Source organism: Cherax quadricarinatus, chromosome 99 (genome assembly GCF_038502225.1).
Source record: "Cherax quadricarinatus isolate ZL_2023a chromosome 99, ASM3850222v1, whole genome shotgun sequence".
NCBI classification, from domain to species: domain Eukaryota; kingdom Metazoa; phylum Arthropoda; class Malacostraca; order Decapoda; family Parastacidae; genus Cherax; species Cherax quadricarinatus.
Genome location: NC_091390.1, coordinates 6,003,116 through 6,023,336, shown reverse-complemented (window position 1 = coordinate 6,023,336; position 20,221 = coordinate 6,003,116). Strand labels below are relative to the sequence as shown.

At 43.1% G+C, this 20,221-nt stretch overlaps 1 protein-coding gene across 1 annotated transcript in view; it reads left to right on the top strand.

The window, feature by feature from the left end:
• The window catches only part of LOC138851092 (putative exonuclease GOR), a 38,116-nt gene extending 20,947 nt beyond the window's left edge, over window positions 1-17,169 (top strand). Inside the window, exon 2 of the mRNA XM_070079527.1 lies at window positions 15,819-17,169. Coding sequence (XP_069935628.1) covers window positions 15,846-16,715 — 870 coding nt within the window. The 5' untranslated portion in view covers window positions 15,819-15,845 and the 3' untranslated portion in view covers window positions 16,716-17,169. The remainder of the gene's footprint in view (window positions 1-15,818) is intronic.
• Window positions 17,170-20,221: the final 3,052 nt, after the last annotated feature.

Here is a 20,221-nt window from a genome sequence, read left to right as displayed (position 1 = left end):
TTTGTGTATTGTTCCAGCCATTGTGCATTGTTCCAGCCATTGTGTATTGTTCCAGCCATTGTGTGTATTGTTCCAGTCATTGTATATATTATTCCAGCCATTGTTAGTATTGTTCCAGGCATTGTTAGTATTGTTCCAGCCATTGTTAGTATTGTTCCAGCCATTGTTAGTATTGTTCCAGCCATTTTGTGTATTCCATTCATTATGTGTATTGTTCCAGCCATTGTGTATTGTTCCAGCCATTGTGTATTGTTCCAGCCATTTTTAGTAATGTTCCAGCAATTGTGTGTATTATTCCGGCCTTTGTGTGTATTGTTCCAGCAATTGTGTGTATTGTTCCAGCCATTGTGTGTATTGTTCCAGGAATTGTGTATTGTTCCAGCCATCGTGAATATTGCTCCAGTCATTATGTGTATTGTTCCAGCAATTGTGTTTATTGTTCCAGCTATTGTGTGTATTGTTCCAGACATTGCATGTATTGTTCAAGACATTGTATGTATTGTTCCAGCCATTGTGTCTTGTTCCAGCCATTGTGTGTATTGTTCCATCCATTGTGTCTTCCAGCTATTGTGTGTCTTCGTTCCAGCATTTGTGTGTATTGGTCCAGCCTCTATGTGCATTGTTCCAGCTATTGTGTGTTGTTCCAGCCTTTATGTGTATTGTTCCAGCCATTGTGTGTATTGTTCCAGCCTTTATGAATTTTGTTCCAGCCATTGTGTGTATTTTTCCTGCCATTGTGTGTCTTGTCCCAGCCATTGTGTGTATTCCATCCATTGTGTGTATTGTTCCAGCCTTTATGAATTTTGTTCCAGCCATTGTATGTATTGTTCCAGCCATTGTGTGTCTTGTTCCAGCCATTGTTTATTGTTCAAGACATTGTATGTATTGTTCCAGCCATTGTGTCTTGTTCCAGTCATTGTGTGTCTTGTTCCAGCCATTGTGTGTCTTGTTCCAGCCATTGTGTGTCTTGTTCCAGTTATTGTGTCTTGTTCCAGCCTTTGTGTGTCTTGTTCCATCATTGTGTGTCTTGTTCCATCCATTTTGTGTCTTGTTCCAGCCATTGTTTGTCTTGTTCCAGCCATTGTGTGTCTTGTTCCGGCCATTGTGTCTTGTTCCAGCCATTGTGTGTCTTGTTCCAGCCATTGTGTGTCTTGTTCCAGCCATTGTGTATCTTGTTCCAGCCTTTGTGTCTTGTTCCAGCCATTGTATGTCTTGTTCCAGTTATTGTGTATTGTTCCAGCCATTGTGTGTCTTGTTCCAGCCATTTTGTCTTGTTCCAGCCATTGTGTGTCTTGTTCCAGCCATTGTGTCTTGTTCCAGCCATTGTGTGTCTTGTTCCAGTTATTGTGTGTCTTGTTCCAACCATTGTGTGTCTTGTTCCAGTTAATGTGTGTCTTGTTCCAGTTATTGTGTGTCTTGTTCCAGCCATTGTTTGTCTTGTTCCAGCCATTGTGTGTATTGTTCAATACATTGTATGTATTGTTCCAGCCATTGTGTCTTGTTCCAATCATTGTGTCTTGTTCCACCCATTGTTTGTCTTGTTCCAGCCATTGTGTGTCTTGTTCCAGCCATTGTGTGTCTTGTTCCAGCCATTGTGTCTTGTTCCAGCCATTGTCTTGTTCCAACCATAGTGTGTCTTGTTCCAGTCATTGTGTGGCTTGTTCCAGCCATTGTCTTGTTCCAGCCATTGTGTCTTGCTCCAGTTATTGTGTGTCTTGTTCCAGCCTTTGTGTGTCTTGTTCCATCCATTGTGTGTCTTGTTCCATCCATTTTGTGTCTTGTTCCAGCCATTGTTTGTCTTGTTCCAGCCATTGTGTGTCTTGTTCCAGCCATTGTGTCTTGTTCCATCCATTGTGTGTCTTGTTCCAGCCATTGTGTGTCTTGTTCCAGCCATTGTGTGTCTTGTTCCTGCCATTGTATGTCTTGTTCCTGCCATTGTGTGTCTTGTTCCAGCCAATGTGTGTCTTGTTCCAGCCGTTGTGTGTCTTGTTCCAGCCATTGTGTGTCTTGTTCCAGCCATTGTGTGTCTTGTTCCAGTTATTGTGTGTCTTGTTCCAGTTATTGTGTGTCTTGTTCCAGCCATTGTGTGTCTTGTTCCAGTCATTGTGTGTTTTGTTCCAGCCATTGTGTGTCTTGTTCCAGTCATTGTGTGTCTTGTTCCTGCCATTGTGTGTCTTGTTCCAGTCATTGTGTGTCTTGTTCCAGCCATTGTGTCTTGTTCCAGCCATTGTGTCTTGTTCCAGCCATTGTGTGTCTTGTTCCTGCCATTGTGTGTATTGTTCCAGTCATTGTGTGTCTTGTTCCAGCCATTGTGTGTTGTGTTCCAGTCATTGTGTGTCTTGTTCCAGTCATTGTGTCTTGTTCCAGCCATTGTGTGTCTTGTTCCAGTCATTGTGTGTCTTGTTCCTGCCATTGTGTCTTGTTCCAGTTATTGTGTGTCTTGTTCCAGCCATTGTGTGCTTTTTCCAGCCATTGTGTCTTGTTCCAGCCATTGTGTGTCTTGTTCCAGCCATTGTGTGTCTTGTTCCAGCCATTGTGTGTCTTGTTCCAGTCATTGTGTCTTGTTCCACCCATTGTGTGTCTTGTTCCATCCATTGTGTGTCTTGTTCCAGCCATTGTGTGTCTTGTTCCAGCCATTGTGTGTCTTGTTCCAGCCATTGTGTGTCTTGTTCCAGCCATTGTGTGTCGTGTTCCAGCCATTGTGTGTCTTGTTCCAGCCATTGTGTGTCTTGTTCCAGCCATTGTGTGTCTTGTTCCAGCCATTGTGTGTCTTGTTCCAGCCATTGTGTGTCGTGTTCCAGCCATTGTGTGTCTTGTTCCAGCCATTGTGTCTTGTTCCATTTATTGTGTGTCTTGTTCCAGCCATTGTGTGTCTTGTTCCAGCCATTGTGTGTCTTGTTCCAGCCATTGTGTGTCTTGTTCCAGCCATTGTGTGTCTTGTTCCAGCCATTGTGTGTCTTGTTCCAGCCATTGTGTGTCTTGTTCCAGCCATTGTGTGTCGTGTTCCAGCCATTGTGTGTCTTGTTCCAGCCATTGTGTCTTGTTCCATTTATTGTGTGTCTTGTTCCAGCCATTGTGTGTCTTGTTCCAGCCATTGTGTGTCTTGTTCCAGCCATTGTGTCTTGTTCCATTTATTGTGTGTCTTGTTCCAGCCATTGTGTGTCTTGTTCCAGTCATTGTGTCTTGTTCCACCCATTGTGTGTCTTGTTCCAGCCATTGTGTGTCTTGTTCCAGCCTTTGTGTGTCTTGTTCCAGTTATTGTGTCTTGTTCCAGCCATTGTGTGTATTGTTCCAGCCATTGTGTGTCTTGTTCCAGCCATTGTGTGTCTTGTTCCAGTTATTGTGTCTTGTTCCAGCCATTGTGTGTATTGTTCCAGCCATTGTGTGTATTGTTCCAGCCATTGTGTGTCTTGTTCCAGTTATTGTGTGTCTTGTTCCAGTTATTGTGTGTCGTGTTCCAGTCATTGTGTGTCTTGTTCCAGTCATTGTGTGTCTTGTTCCAGCCATTGTGTGTCTTGTTCCAGCCATTGTGTGTCTTGTTCCAGCCATTGTGTGTCTTGTTCCAGCCATTGTGTGTCGTGTTCCAGCCATTGTGTGTCTTGTTCCAGCCATTGTGTGTCTTGTTCCAGCCATTGTGTGTCTTGTTCCAGCCATTGTGTGTCTTGTTCCAGCCATTGTGTGTCGTGTTCCAGCCATTGTGTGTCTTGTTCCAGCCATTGTGTCTTGTTCCATTTATTGTGTGTCTTGTTCCAGCCATTGTGTGTCTTGTTCCAGCCATTGTGTGTCTTGTTCCAGCCATTGTGTGTCTTGTTCCAGCCATTGTGTGTCTTGTTCCAGCCATTGTGTGTCTTGTTCCAGCCATTGTGTGTCTTGTTCCAGCCATTGTGTGTCGTGTTCCAGCCATTGTGTGTCTTGTTCCAGCCATTGTGTCTTGTTCCATTTATTGTGTGTCTTGTTCCAGCCATTGTGTGTCTTGTTCCAGCCATTGTGTGTCTTGTTCCAGCCATTGTGTCTTGTTCCATTTATTGTGTGTCTTGTTCCAGCCATTGTGTGTCTTGTTCCAGTCATTGTGTCTTGTTCCACCCATTGTGTGTCTTGTTCCAGCCATTGTGTGTCTTGTTCCAGCCATTGTGTGTCTTGTTCCAGTTATTGTGTCTTGTTCCAGCCATTGTGTGTATTGTTCCAGCCATTGTGTGTCTTGTTCCAGCCATTGTGTGTCTTGTTCCAGTTATTGTGTCTTGTTCCAGCCATTGTGTGTATTGTTCCAGCCATTGTGTGTATTGTTCCAGCCATTGTGTGTCTTGTTCCAGTTATTGTGTGTCTTGTTCCAGTTATTGTGTGTCGTGTTCCAGTCATTGTGTGTCTTGTTCCAGTCATTGTGTGTCTTGTTCCAGCCATTGTGTGTCTTGTTCCAGCCATTGTGTGTCTTGTTCCAGGCATTGTATGTATTGTTCCAGCCATTGTGTGTCTTGTTCCAGCCATTGTTTATTGTTCAAGACATTGTATGTATTGTTCCAGCCATTGTGTCTTGTTCCAGTCATTGTGTGTCTTGTTCCAGCCATTGTGTGTCTTGTTCCAGCCATTGTGTGTCTTGTTCCAGTTATTGTGTCTTGTTCCAGCCTTTGTGTGTCTTGTTCCATCATTGTGTGTCTTGTTCCATCCATTTTGTGTCTTGTTCCAGCCATTGTTTGTCTTGTTCCAGCCATTGTGTGTCTTGTTCCGGCCATTGTGTCTTGTTCCAGCCATTGTGTGTCTTGTTCCAGCCATTGTGTGTCTTGTTCCAGCCATTGTGTATCTTGTTCCAGCCTTTGTGTCTTGTTCCAGCCATTGTATGTCTTGTTCCAGTTATTGTGTATTGTTCCAGCCATTGTGTGTCTTGTTCCAGTTATTGTGTGTCTTGTTCCAGTTATTGTGTGTCGTGTTCCAGTCATTGTGTGTCTTGTTCCAGTCATTGTGTGTCTTGTTCCATCCATTGTGTGTATTGTTCCAGCCTTTATGAATTTTGTTCCAGCCATTGTATGTATTGTTCCAGCCATTGTGTGTCTTGTTCCAGCCATTGTTTATTGTTCAAGACATTGTATGTATTGTTCCAGCCATTGTGTCTTGTTCCAGTCATTGTGTGTCTTGTTCCAGCCATTGTGTGTCTTGTTCCAGCCATTGTGTGTCTTGTTCCAGTTATTGTGTCTTGTTCCAGCCTTTGTGTGTCTTGTTCCATCATTGTGTGTCTTGTTCCATCCATTTTGTGTCTTGTTCCAGCCATTGTTTGTCTTGTTCCAGCCATTGTGTGTCTTGTTCCGGCCATTGTGTCTTGTTCCAGCCATTGTGTGTCTTGTTCCAGCCATTGTGTGTCTTGTTCCAGCCATTGTGTATCTTGTTCCAGCCTTTGTGTCTTGTTCCAGCCATTGTATGTCTTGTTCCAGTTATTGTGTATTGTTCCAGCCATTGTGTGTCTTGTTCCAGCCATTTTGTCTTGTTCCAGCCATTGTGTGTCTTGTTCCAGCCATTGTGTCTTGTTCCAGCCATTGTGTGTCTTGTTCCAGTTATTGTGTGTCTTGTTCCAACCATTGTGTGTCTTGTTCCAGTTAATGTGTGTCTTGTTCCAGTTATTGTGTGTCTTGTTCCAGCCATTGTTTGTCTTGTTCCAGCCATTGTGTGTATTGTTCAATACATTGTATGTATTGTTCCAGCCATTGTGTCTTGTTCCAATCATTGTGTCTTGTTCCACCCATTGTTTGTCTTGTTCCAGCCATTGTGTGTCTTGTTCCAGCCATTGTGTGTCTTGTTCCAGCCATTGTGTCTTGTTCCAGCCATTGTCTTGTTCCAACCATAGTGTGTCTTGTTCCAGTCATTGTGTGGCTTGTTCCAGCCATTGTCTTGTTCCAGCCATTGTGTCTTGCTCCAGTTATTGTGTGTCTTGTTCCAGCCTTTGTGTGTCTTGTTCCATCCATTGTGTGTCTTGTTCCATCCATTTTGTGTCTTGTTCCAGCCATTGTTTGTCTTGTTCCAGCCATTGTGTGTCTTGTTCCAGCCATTGTGTCTTGTTCCATCCATTGTGTGTCTTGTTCCAGCCATTGTGTGTCTTGTTCCAGCCATTGTGTGTCTTGTTCCTGCCATTGTATGTCTTGTTCCTGCCATTGTGTGTCTTGTTCCAGCCAATGTGTGTCTTGTTCCAGCCGTTGTGTGTCTTGTTCCAGCCATTGTGTGTCTTGTTCCAGCCATTGTGTGTCTTGTTCCAGTTATTGTGTGTCTTGTTCCAGTTATTGTGTGTTGTTCCAGCCATTGTGTGTCTTGTTCCAGTCATTGTGTGTTTTGTTCCAGCCATTGTGTGTCTTGTTCCAGTCATTGTGTGTCTTGTTCCTGCCATTGTGTGTCTTGTTCCAGTCATTGTGTGTCTTGTTCCAGCCATTGTGTCTTGTTCCAGCCATTGTGTCTTGTTCCAGCCATTGTGTGTCTTGTTCCTGCCATTGTGTGTATTGTTCCAGTCATTGTGTGTCTTGTTCCAGCCATTGTGTGTTGTGTTCCAGTCATTGTGTGTCTTGTTCCAGTCATTGTGTCTTGTTCCAGCCATTGTGTGTCTTGTTCCAGTCATTGTGTGTCTTGTTCCTGCCATTGTGTCTTGTTCCAGTTATTGTGTGTCTTGTTCCAGCCATTGTGTGCTTTTTCCAGCCATTGTGTCTTGTTCCAGCCATTGTGTGTCTTGTTCCAGCCATTGTGTGTCTTGTTCCAGCCATTGTGTGTCTTGTTCCAGTCATTGTGTCTTGTTCCACCCATTGTGTGTCTTGTTCCATCCATTGTGTGTCTTGTTCCAGCCATTGTGTGTCTTGTTCCAGCCATTGTGTGTCTTGTTCCAGCCATTGTGTGTCTTGTTCCAGCCATTGTGTGTCGTGTTCCAGCCATTGTGTGTCTTGTTCCAGCCATTGTGTGTCTTGTTCCAGCCATTGTGTGTCTTGTTCCAGCCATTGTGTGTCTTGTTCCAGCCATTGTGTGTCGTGTTCCAGCCATTGTGTGTCTTGTTCCAGCCATTGTGTCTTGTTCCATTTATTGTGTGTCTTGTTCCAGCCATTGTGTGTCTTGTTCCAGCCATTGTGTGTCTTGTTCCAGCCATTGTGTGTCTTGTTCCAGCCATTGTGTGTCTTGTTCCAGCCATTGTGTGTCTTGTTCCAGCCATTGTGTGTCTTGTTCCAGCCATTGTGTGTCGTGTTCCAGCCATTGTGTGTCTTGTTCCAGCCATTGTGTCTTGTTCCATTTATTGTGTGTCTTGTTCCAGCCATTGTGTGTCTTGTTCCAGCCATTGTGTGTCTTGTTCCAGCCATTGTGTCTTGTTCCATTTATTGTGTGTCTTGTTCCAGCCATTGTGTGTCTTGTTCCAGTCATTGTGTCTTGTTCCACCCATTGTGTGTCTTGTTCCAGCCATTGTGTGTCTTGTTCCAGCCTTTGTGTGTCTTGTTCCAGTTATTGTGTCTTGTTCCAGCCATTGTGTGTATTGTTCCAGCCATTGTGTGTCTTGTTCCAGCCATTGTGTGTCTTGTTCCAGTTATTGTGTCTTGTTCCAGCCATTGTGTGTATTGTTCCAGCCATTGTGTGTATTGTTCCAGCCATTGTGTGTCTTGTTCCAGTTATTGTGTGTCTTGTTCCAGTTATTGTGTGTCGTGTTCCAGTCATTGTGTGTCTTGTTCCAGTCATTGTGTGTCTTGTTCCAGCCATTGTGTGTCTTGTTCCAGCCATTGTGTGTCTTGTTCCAGCCATTGTGTGTCTTGTTCCAGCCATTGTGTGTCGTGTTCCAGCCATTGTGTGTCTTGTTCCAGCCATTGTGTGTCTTGTTCCAGCCATTGTGTGTCTTGTTCCAGCCATTGTGTGTCTTGTTCCAGCCATTGTGTGTCGTGTTCCAGCCATTGTGTGTCTTGTTCCAGCCATTGTGTCTTGTTCCATTTATTGTGTGTCTTGTTCCAGCCATTGTGTGTCTTGTTCCAGCCATTGTGTGTCTTGTTCCAGCCATTGTGTGTCTTGTTCCAGCCATTGTGTGTCTTGTTCCAGCCATTGTGTGTCTTGTTCCAGCCATTGTGTGTCTTGTTCCAGCCATTGTGTGTCTTGTTCCAGCCATTGTGTGTCGTGTTCCAGCCATTGTGTGTCTTGTTCCAGCCATTGTGTCTTGTTCCATTTATTGTGTGTCTTGTTCCAGCCATTGTGTGTCTTGTTCCAGCCATTGTGTGTCTTGTTCCAGCCATTGTGTCTTGTTCCATTTATTGTGTGTCTTGTTCCAGCCATTGTGTGTCTTGTTCCAGTCATTGTGTATTGTTCCACTCATTGTGTGTCTTGTTCCAGCCATTGTGTGTCTTGTTCCAGCCATTGTGTGTCTTGTTCCAGTTATTGTGTCTTGTTCCAGCCATTGTGTGTATTGTTCCAGCCATTGTGTGTCTTGTTCCAGCCATTGTGTGTCTTGTTCCAGTTATTGTGTCTTGTTCCAGCCATTGTGTGTATTGTTCCAGCCATTGTGTGTATTGTTCCAGCCATTGTGTGTCTTGTTCCAGTTATTGTGTGTCTTGTTCCAGTTATTGTGTGTCGTGTTCCAGTCATTGTGTGTCTTGTTCCAGTCATTGTGTGTCTTGTTCCAGCCATTGTGTGTCTTGTTCCAGCCATTGTGTGTCTTGTTCCAGGCATTGTGTGTCTTGTTCCAGCCATTGTGTGTCTTGTTCCAGTCATTGTGTGTCTTGTTCCAGTCATTGTGTGTCTTGTTCCAGTCATTGTGTGTCTTGTTCCAGTCATTGTGTGTCTTGTTCCAGCCATTGTGTGTCTTGTTCCAGCCATTGTGTGTCTTGTTCCAGCCACTGTGTGTCTTGTTCCAGCCATTGTGTGTCGTGTTCCAGCCATTGTGTGTCTTGTTCCAGCCATTGTGTGTCTTGTTCCAGCCATTGTGTGTCTTGTTCCAGCCATTGTGTCTTGTTCCAGCCATTGTGTGTCGTGTTCCAGCCATTGTGTGTCTTGTTCCAGCCATTGTGTCTTGTTCCATTTATTGTGTGTCTTGTTCCAGCCATTGTGTGTCTTGTTCCAGCCATTGTGTGTCTTGTTCCAGCCATTGTGTGTTGTTCCAGCCATTGTGTGTCTTGTTCCAGCCATTGTGTGTCTTGTTCCAGCCATTGTGTGTCTTGTTCCAGCCATTGTGTGTCGTGTTCCAGCCATTGTGTGTCTTGTTCCAGCCATTGTGTCTTGTTCCATTTATTGTGTGTCTTGTTCCAGCCATTGTGTGTCTTGTTCCAGCCATTGTGTGTCTTGTTCCAGCCATTGTGTCTTGTTCCATTTATTGTGTGTCTTGTTCCAGCCATTGTGTGTCTTGTTCCAGTCATTGTGTCTTGTTCCACCCATTGTGTGTCTTGTTCCAGCCATTGTGTGTCTTGTTCCAGCCATTGTGTGTCTTGGTCCAGTTATTGTGTCTTGTTCCAGCCATTGTGTGTATTGTTCCAGCCATTGTGTGTCTTGTTCCAGCCATTGTGTGTCTTGTTCCAGTTATTGTGTCTTGTTCCAGCCATTGTGTGTATTGTTCCAGCCATTGTGTGTATTGTTCCAGCCATTGTGTGTCTTGTTCCAGTTATTGTGTGTCTTGTTCCAGTTATTGTGTGTCGTGTTCCAGTCATTGTGTGTCTTGTTCCAGTCATTGTGTGTCTTGTTCCAGCCATTGTGTGTCTTGTTCCAGCCATTGTGTGTCTTGTTCCAGTCATTGTGTGTCTTGTTCCAGCCATTGTGTGTCTTGTTCCAGTCATTGTGTGTCTTGTTCCAGTCATTGTGTCTTGTTCCAGTCATTGTGTGTCTTGTTCCAGTCATTGTGTCTTGTTCCAGTCATTGTGTCTTGTTCCAGTCATTGTGTGTATTGTTGCAGTCATTGTGTGTATTGTTGCAGTCATTGTGTGTCTTGTTCCAGTCATTGTGTCTTGTTCCAGTCATTGTGTCTTGTTCCAGTCATTGTGTGTATTGTTGCAGTCATTGTGTGTATTGTTCCAGTCATTGTGTGTCTTGTTCCAGTCATTGTGTCTTGTTCCAGTCATTGTGTGTATTGTTGCAGTCATTGTATGTATTGTTGCAGTCATTGTATGTATTGTTGCAGTCATTGTATGTATTGTTGCAGTCATTGTGTGTATTGTTGCAGTCATTGTATGTATTGTTGCAGTCATTGTATGTATTGTTGCAGTCATTGTATGTATTGTTGCAGTCATTGTGTGTATTGTTGCAGTCATTGTATGTATTGTTGCAGTCATTGTGTGTATTGTTGCAGTCATTGTATGTATTGTTGCAGTCATTGTGTGTATTGTTCTAATCATGAGTGAGGAATAAGAGCATACTAGCACTCAAGCGTCAATTAGCGCACTAGCATCCCCTAACACTCCAGCATCCCCTAGCACTCCAGCATCCCGTAGTGCTGAAGCATCTCCCAGCATATTAGCATCTCGTAGCACACTAGCATCCCTACCATACTAGAATCTATTAGCATCTCATTATCCCCTAGCACAGTTGCATCCCCTAGCACACTAGCACCCCAAAGCATACTAGCATCCCCTAGCAGTAGCATCCCTTAGCAGACTAGCATCCCCTAGCACTCCAACATTCCCGTAGCACACTATAGCATCCCCAAGTACTCCAGCATCACCTAGCACTCCAAGATTACCCAGCACTCAGTATAACCTAGCACAAATCAGCATCACCTAGCACAAAACTAGTATCACGTACCGAACTTCATCGTCTAGCGCACGTCATCATCACTGACTGTTATCACCTGCTACATCTAGCACCCACATACAGTCATCACTTAGCACCTACGATACCAGCGTATCACAGCGCATAAACACGAACAACTTAGAATCTAGCACACAGCATCAAATAGCACAAACAAGCGTAACATAGCAATTACCTAGAGTCTACCTGGAGGGTGTCCCGCAGGTCAACACCCCAGGGGCCCAGTTTTTGATCAGACCCCCTGATCAACCCAGAGGGCTACGGTGGACTGTGTGAGGCCTGTTACCATAGGTCGCACGTAGTCCAGCGTAAGAACCACAGCCCTGCTGATTGGGCACTGACTTAAGGTATCTGTTCAGCTCCCTCTTGGAGGGGGTCTATTGGTAATTCCCCTTATGCTGTTGAACAGTCTTGGGCCCATGACACTGTGATTTCTCTTAGTGTACCAGTGGCGTCCCTACTTTTCACTGGGGGTATGTTGCACCGCCTGCTCTATCTTTTGCTTTCGTAAGGAGTGATTTATATGCGCAGATTTAGGGCCATTCTCTACTGTATTTCAGATGTATATTTTATCTCTCTCGCTTGCGTTCCAGTGAGCATAAATCTAGTGGCTCCAAGCATTCCCATTAATTAAGGTTTTAGACAGAGCTCATTTGTGCAGTAAAGGTTCTCTGTACATTCTATAGATCTGCGATTTCACCTTTACGCTAACAGCACCATTCAAGCTGTTAGTGCACAGCAGTATTCCAGCCTAGATAGAACAAGTGATCTAAAAAGAATAATCATTGTTTTGGTATCTCTTGTTTTGAAGGTTCTCATTATCCACCTTATCATTATCCTCACAGATGTGATAGTGACACAGTGATCCTTGAACGTGAGATCCTCTAACATTAACACTCTCAGGTCCTTCACACTTCTTTTCCGGTCTTTTGTGTGGCTACAGTTTCTAGTAAACTCAGTTCTAGTTATTATTTCCTCAAGTTTTCCATAACGGAATAGTTAATATTGTTATTCTCCTTAAACACTGTTTTCCGTTGCCCACTGACAAACTTTGTTTATATCTTCTTGGAGATTTACTGTGACCTTATTGGATGAGTCTCGTACATATTCTAGTATCGTCTACAATAGTGCCACCTAGCACAGCAGCATCACCTAGCACAGCAGCATCACCTAGCACAGCAGCATCACCTAGCACAGCAGCATCACCTAGCACAGCAGCATCACCTAGCACCTTTATTATCTCCCAACACAAACCACTATCACGTAACAGAAAATCTTCATCTAGCAGACATCATCACCTAACATACAGCAGCATCACCTAGCACAAACACATCATTTAAGACATGATCAAACAGATATCAGGACCTAGCACCTTATCACCAAGCATACATCACCTCCGCCATTATCGCTAATCACACACCATTATCTAGCACATACCAGCACTAACATCACCTAGCACACATACCAGCACTAACATCACCTAGTTCACCTAGCACACATACCAGCACTAACATCACCTAGCACACATACCAGCACTAACATCACATAGCACACATACCAGCACTAACATCACCTAGCACACATACCAGCACTAACATCACCTAGCACACATACCAGCACTAACATCACCTAGCACACATACCAGCACTAACATCACCTAGCACACATACCAGCACTAACATCACCTAGCACACATACCAGCACTAACATCACCTAGCACACATACCAGCACTAACATCACCTAGCACACATACCAGCACTAACATCACCTAGCACACATACCAGCACTAACATCACCTAGCACACATACCAGCACTAACATCACCTAGCACACATACCAGCACTAACATCACCTAGCTCACATACCAGCACTAACATCACCTAGCACACATACCAGCACTAACATCACCTAGCACACATACCAGCACTAACATCACCTAGCACACATACCAGCACTAACATCACCTAGCACACATACCAGCACTAACATCACCTAGCACACATACCAGCACTAACATCACCTAGCACACATACCAGCACTAACATCACCTAGCACACATACCAGCACTAACATCACCTAGCACACATACCAGCACTAACATCACCTAGCTCACATACCAGCACTAACATCACCTAGCACACATACCAGCACTAACATCTAGCACACATACCAGCACTAACATCACCTAGCTCACATACCAGCACTAACATCACCTAGCACACATACCAGCACTAACATCACCTAGCACACATACCAGCACTAACATCACCTAGCACACATACCAGCACTAACATCACCTAGCACACATACCAGCACTAACATCACCTAGCACACATACCAGCACTAACATCACCTAGCACACATACCAGCACTAACATCACCTAGCTCACATACCAGCACTAACATCACCTAGCACACATACCAGCACTAACATCTAGCACACATACCAGCACTAACATCACCTAGCTCACATACCAGCACTAACATCACCTAGCACACATGCCAGCATCATCCAGCACACACTAGCTTCACCTAGCATACATGAGCATCACCTAGTACTTAGCAAGTACTCGTATCACCTAGTACTGAGTACGTAACAACATATCACTCAAGCGTCACATAACACAAGCATCACTTAGCACAGGAGCTATGACTCGACCCACGTAACCACAGTTAGGAGAGTACACTCGGGGCCAGGAGCTACTGAACCACAACTGTAACCACATGTGAGTACACACACACACACACACACACACACACACACACGATACAGAGCTTCAAGACGAGGTATGAGCAGGGAGAGAGAGGTCCTAGTAGCATTCAGTGAAGAGGAGGGGCCAGGAGCTGAGTCTCGACCCCTGCAACCACAATTAGGTGAGTACAATTAGGTGAGTACACACACACACACACACACGTTTGATTCAGTACCTATATTCCATAATATATTCTGTACTATATGCTATAATATATTCTATATGCAGTAATATATTCTATACAATATGCTATAATATATTCGCATTTTATACCACTTGACAATTTTTTACCTTATTCCCCTCTTCTTTCCTTCAAAAAAAAAATCTTGATACATCATCTTCCAAGTATCATCAGGCATTATTATCTCTACTTATTTCTTGCAATTAACTTATAATCTACATTTTTCTAATTCTCAGTTCTAATTATGGTCTTAAGCATTTTTTTCCATCTACGTTCATTTACACTCATAATTATTCTTGGTTGTAAATTTATGAGGAAGTATTTTAATGTTAGTGTCAGTGATACGGTTATTGATACATTGTAATTTTTATTAAATTGTTAAGTAATGACCCAAACACTGTCACTTAAAACGTTATAAAATGTCGAGAAATACACAGATTTAAATGGCTTGCAAAAACATGCAAATATGTGGTTTTATAGTTTGCATGAACTCTGTCACTGTAGATAAGTGGATTTCACATCTATCTGGAAGTTGTGTCACTTACCTGCAAGTACATCACAACAAAATTACTAGTAAACCCTTTATTAAGTCACTTTCAAAGGCAGTTGTTCAGGGAATTTCTCGCTTAGTTAGTAGTAATAATTTATCTCGGTTTATCTCAAGTTATTCCTTTAGGGGAGGTTCCTTGATACTGGTGAGGGACTCTTGATCTAGGGAATTGGATCTGTGCTCCAGTTCCCGGAATTAAGCCTGAATGCCTTCCATCCCCTTCCTCATCTATCCATAGACGCTGCATTATCCAACTGGCAGGGCTGCAGCTACTCTTGTAGTCACCTCCCTAGACAAGCAAGAGTCTACTGGCAGGGCTTCAGCTATTATAGTCACCTCCCTAGATAAGCAAGAGTCTACTGGCAGGGCTGCAGCTATTGTAGTCACCTCCCTAGATAAGCAAAAGTCTACTGGCAGGGCTGTAGCTACTCTTGTAGTCACCTCCCTAGATAAGCAAAAGTCTACTGGCAGGGCTGCAGCTACTCTTGTAGTCATCTCCCTAGATAAGCAAAAGTCTACTGGCAGGGCTGCAGCTACTCTTGTAGTCACCTCCCTAGATAAGCAAAAGTCTACTGGCATGGCTGCAGCTACTCTTGTAGTTATCTCCCTAGATAAACAAAAGTCTACTGGCAGGGCTGCAGTTACTCTTGTAGTCACCTCCCTAGATAAGCAAAAGTCTACTGGCAGGGCTGCAGCTACTCTTGTAGTCACCTCCCTAGATAAGCAAAAGTCTACTGGCAGGGCTGCAGCTACTCTTGTAGTCATCTCCCTAGATAAGCAAAAGTCTACTGGCAGGGCTGCAGCTACTCTTGTAGTCACCTCCCTAGATAAGCAAAAGTCTACTGGCAGGGCTGCAGCTACTCTTGTAGTCATCTCCCTAGATAAGCAAAAGTCTACTGGCAGGGCTGCAGCTACTCTTGTAGTCACCTCCCTAGATAAGCAAAAGTCTACTGGTATGGCTGCAGCTACTCTTGTAGTCACCTCCCTAGATAAGCAAAAGTCTACTGGCAGGGCTGCAGCTACTCTTGTAGTCACCTCCCTAGATAAGAACGATGGGATCTTTGTGGAATTAGGCTTAAGAATAAACTGGGCATCAACACTGCCAACTGAACTGTATGCCATCCTTATGTCACTAAAGGTAACTAATTACATTGAGCTTTACTGTGATTATTACTGATTCAGTGACGTCACTGAAGACTCTTGACTCACATGATCACTGACAACATTCTCACTGGAGAAGCGAGTATGATGTAATTAATGTGTCAGTCAAAATAGGGACCCTTAAAAAAAATTCAGAATATAGTTGTGGTGTGTCTGTGTTTATCATTAGGAATATTAGGAGATAAATAATGAAAGTGAATGTTGTAGGAATTAGGAAGTGGTAAAGAATCCTTCCTCTGTAAGCCATGTGTGTCGCAAGAGGCGACTAAAATGCCCGGAGCAAGGGGCTAGTAACCACTTCTGTATATAAATTACTAAATATGAAAAGAAAAACTTTGGATTTTCTTTTTAAGTCACCCTGCCTAGGTGGGAGAAGGCCAGTACGTTGGAAAAATATATATATGGTAAATATAATCACAAATAATCTGATTGTATAATATTTCCCAACAGGTGATCAGTCAGGAAATAGGAAGCAAGATGGCTGTTGTTGACAAGGATTTCTACAACAAACTTCAAGGGATGAAGATGTCTGAGGACGATTTACGACGTTTCTGCTTCCCGCGTTCTCACTGGCAGTCGGGAAAAGCTCAGCTTTTTAACATTGAACAAAGCTTCAACACTACAATTCATGGGCCTAGAAGCCGTACCTGCAAACGCTGCAACACTGTGTATCGTGTTGACAATGAAGGTTGTGCGGTGAACCTTGAGACTTGTGTACACCACTGGGCGAAAGTGTCCAGGTCAGTCAATCCCTACTACCACTGCTGTAAGCGACCCATCAATTCTCCACCTTGTGCTACCGCTCCACAGCATGTCACGGAAGAAATTGATCAATTCAACCTAACAGGCTTTATCAACACTAGTCTCAATCAGAGTCTTACAGCGAAAGCCATTTATGCCATCGACTGTGAAATGCTTTATACAAAAACAGGTATGGACGTAGCAGCCATATCAATAGTGGACTCAGAGTGCCAGTTGGTGTACGAGACACTGATTCTGCCAGAGTCACCCATCGTAGACTACAACACTGGACACTCAGGACTTACCATGCAGCAGTTTCGACATGTCTCGACACGACTCGCAGATGTGCATGCTAAGCTGCTCACATTATTTGGAAGTCGTACCATTTTAGTGGGTCATGGATTAGACCACGACCTTCTGAGGCTGAAAGTAATACACGATCACATTATAGATACAAGTGTGCTTTTCCCACATCCTAAGGGATTCCCTATCCGAAACTCTCTCTCCTACTTAGTCAGTAAATACGGGATGCAGTTTACATCTTTCTCTGGCCTCAAGTGTCAGAGTGATGCAAAGGCAGCCATGTATCTCGTCCGACATTGGTAATAAGCTCAGAGTTAAAAAAATCAGTCATTTGTACATCTTAGTCCAAAAATTGGAAATTTAAAGATGCTTTTTCTGGGAAAAATTTGGCTCATTTAGTTTGTGATCATTAGAAAGCTTTTTATAAGATCTGTTGTACTGTAACTAGGCCTAAAAAAAATTTTTATATTTTTTATTCATACAAAATATGTGTCCATAAAAACAGGAATTTCAGTTTATATAACGAACATTTCCAATGTTCACTCGATTCTTTTACCCAAAAAATTCATTTATTTTTATTCGAGGACATTATTTTTATTTCGTTACAGTTTTTTTTGCTAGAATTTATACCAGCCTTTTTTTGTAATTCACAGATGAAATTAATATTTTGTGTTGCATTGTGCGTTTGTTGATCCATAAAAAATGATTATTTTTTTGAGAATCAGTAATTTCAGTTTTATTATATAATAAAAACAATACTTCTCACTTTATTTCCAAGATATTAAAATTATCAGAACATTCTAGTTTAAATTTTATTTCAAGAACAAAAATATATTTTTGCAATTTTACTGAATAATAAAAAATCTGAAGAAATCTGAAAAAAATCGGAATTGTTACAATCAAATTGATTTGAAAGTGATTTTTTTGTATGCATATATTGTCACTAATAAAACTAGTTTTTGTCAGATTTATTTTGTTTTGTTAACAAGAGAGTGTAATGTATAATACAATAACAAGAGAGTGTAATGTATAATAAAATAACAAGAGAGTGTAATGTATAATACAATAACAAGAGAGTGTAATGTATAATAAAATAACAAGAGAGTGTAATGTATAATACAATAACAAGAGAGTGTAATGTATAATACAATAACAAGAGAGTGTAATGTATAATACAATAACAAGAGAGTGTAATGTATAATACAATAACAAGAGAGTGTAATGTATAATACAATAACAAGAGAGTGTAATGTATAATACAATAACAAGAGTGTAATGTATAATACAATAACAAGAGTGTAATGTATAATACAATACTTCGAAGTTTAAAGGGAGAAAACAGTAGTTTTTATGAGATGGATGAAGCTGAGTCTGTGAGCTAAGGTTGATGCTGAGTCTGTGAGCTAAGGTTGATGCTGAGTCTGTGAGCTAAGGTTGATGCTGAGTCTGTGAGCTAAGGTTGATGCTGAGTCTGTGAGCTAAGGTTGATGCTGAGTCTGTGAGCTAAGGTTGATGCTGAGTCTGTGAGCTAAGGTTGATGCTGAGTCTGTGAGCTAAGGTTGATGCTGAGTCTGTGAGCTAAGGTTGATGCTGAGTCTGTGAGCTAAGGTTGATGCTGAGTCTGTGAGCTAAGGTTGATGCTGAGTCTGTGAGCTAAGGTTGATGCTGAGTCTGTGAGCTAAGGTTGATGCTGAGTCTGTGGGCTAAGGTTGATGCTGAGTCTGTGAGCTAAGGTTGATGCTGAGTCTGTGGGCTAAGGTTGATGCTGAGTCTGTGAGCTAAGGTTGATGCTGAGTCTGTGAGCTAAGGTTGATGCTGAGTCTGTGAGCCAAGGTTGATGCTGAGTCTGTGAGCCAAGGTTGATGCTGAGTCTGTGAGCTAAGGTTGATGCTGAGTCTGTGAGCTAAGGTTGATGCTGAATCTGTGAGCCAAGGTTGATGCTGAGTCTGTGAGCTAAGGTTGATGCTGAGTCTGTGAGCTAAGGTTGATGCTGAGTCTGTGAGCCGAGGATGATGCTGAGTCTGTGAGCCAAGGTTGATGCTGAGTCTGTGAGCTAAGGTTGATGCTGAGTCTGTGAGCCAAGGTTGATGCTGAGTCTGTGAGCTAAGGTTGATGCTGAGTCTGAGCTAAGGTTGATGCTGAGTCTGTGAGCTAAGGTTGATGCTGAGTCTGTGAGCTAAGGTTGATGCTGAGTCTGTGAGCTAAGGTTGATGCTGAGTCTGTGAGCTAAGGTTGATGCTGAGTCTGTGAGCTAAGGTTGATGCTGAGTCTGTGAGCTAAGGTTGATGCTGAGTCTGTGAGCTAAGGTTGATGCTGAGTCTGTGAGCTAAGGTTGATGCTGAGTCTGTGAGCTAAGGTTGATGCTGAGTCTGTGAGCTAAGGTTGATGCTGAGTCTGTGAGCTAAGGTTGATGCTGAGTCTGTGAGCCAAGGTTGATGCTGAGTCTGTGAGCCAAGGTTGATGCTGAGTCTGTGAGCTAAGGTTGATGCTGAGTCTGTGAGCTAAGGTTGATGCTGAATCTGTGAGCCAAGGTTGATGCTGAGTCTGTGAGCTAAGGTTGATGCTGAGTCTGTGAGCTAAGGTTGATGCTGAGTCTGTGAGCCGAGGATGATGCTGAGTCTGTGAGCCAAGGTTGATGCTGAGTCTGTGAGCTAAGGTTGATGCTGAGTCTGTGAGCCAAGGTTGATGCTGAGTCTGTGAGCTAAGGTTGATGCTGAGTCTGAGCTAAGGTTGATGCTGAGTCTGTGAGCTAAGGTTGATGCTGAGTCTGTGAGCTAAGGTTGATGCTGAGTCTGTGAGCTAAGGTTGATGCTGAGTCTGTGAGCTAAGGTTGATGCTGAGTCTGTGAGCTAAGGTTGATGCTGAGTCTGTGAGCTAAGGTTGATGCTGAGTCTGTGAGCTAAGGTTGATGCTGAGTCTGTGAGCTAAGGTTGATGCTGAGTCTGTGAGCTAAGGTTGATGCTGAGTCTGTGAGCTAAGGTTGATGCTGAGTCTGTGAGCCAAGGTTGATGCTGAGTCTGTGAGCTAAGGTTGATGCTGAGTCTGTGAGCTAAGATTGATGCTGAGTCTGTGAGCTAAGGTTGATGCTGAGTCTGTGAGCCAAGGTTGATGCTGAGTCTGTGAGCTAAGGTTGATGCTGAGTCTGTGAGCCAAGGTTGATGCTAGAGAAGGGTTCTTGATTAATCAACCCCCAGGCAATATTGATGCTAGAGAAGGGCTCTTGATTAATCAACCCCCAGGCAATATTGATGCTAGAGAAGGTTCTTGATTAATCAACCCCCAGGCAATATTGATGCTAGAGAAGGGCTCTTGATTAATCAACCCCCAGGCAATATTGATGCTAGAGAGAGGTTCTTGATCTAAGAAATTAGAGTTGTCTTCCCCGAGTCGAATATTACCAATTTTCAAGGACCTGTATGACCCCTAAGGTCATAAATTTAATATTACATTATTGTCTAAAAATCAACCAGGTTTGAAAATTGTCTAATCGCAATAATATCTACGAAACTACGATAATAATGTATTAATGTTGGTAGAATTACCAACGATATGTTAAGTAAACCAGGCGCTGTATAACCCTCTGGGTTTAGTGCTTCCCCCTTGATGATAATAATAATAATAATATGTTAAGTAAAAGGTCACAAGTGCAACTAATGGGGCACTTTATTGTGGCGTAATTATCTTGCAACTTGCTGGGTGTTGAACCCTGAGCTTCTTCTTGCAACTTGCTGGGTGTTGCACCCTGAGCTTCATCTCGCAACTTGCTGGGTGTTGCACCCTGACCTTCATCTCGCAACTTGCTGGGTGTT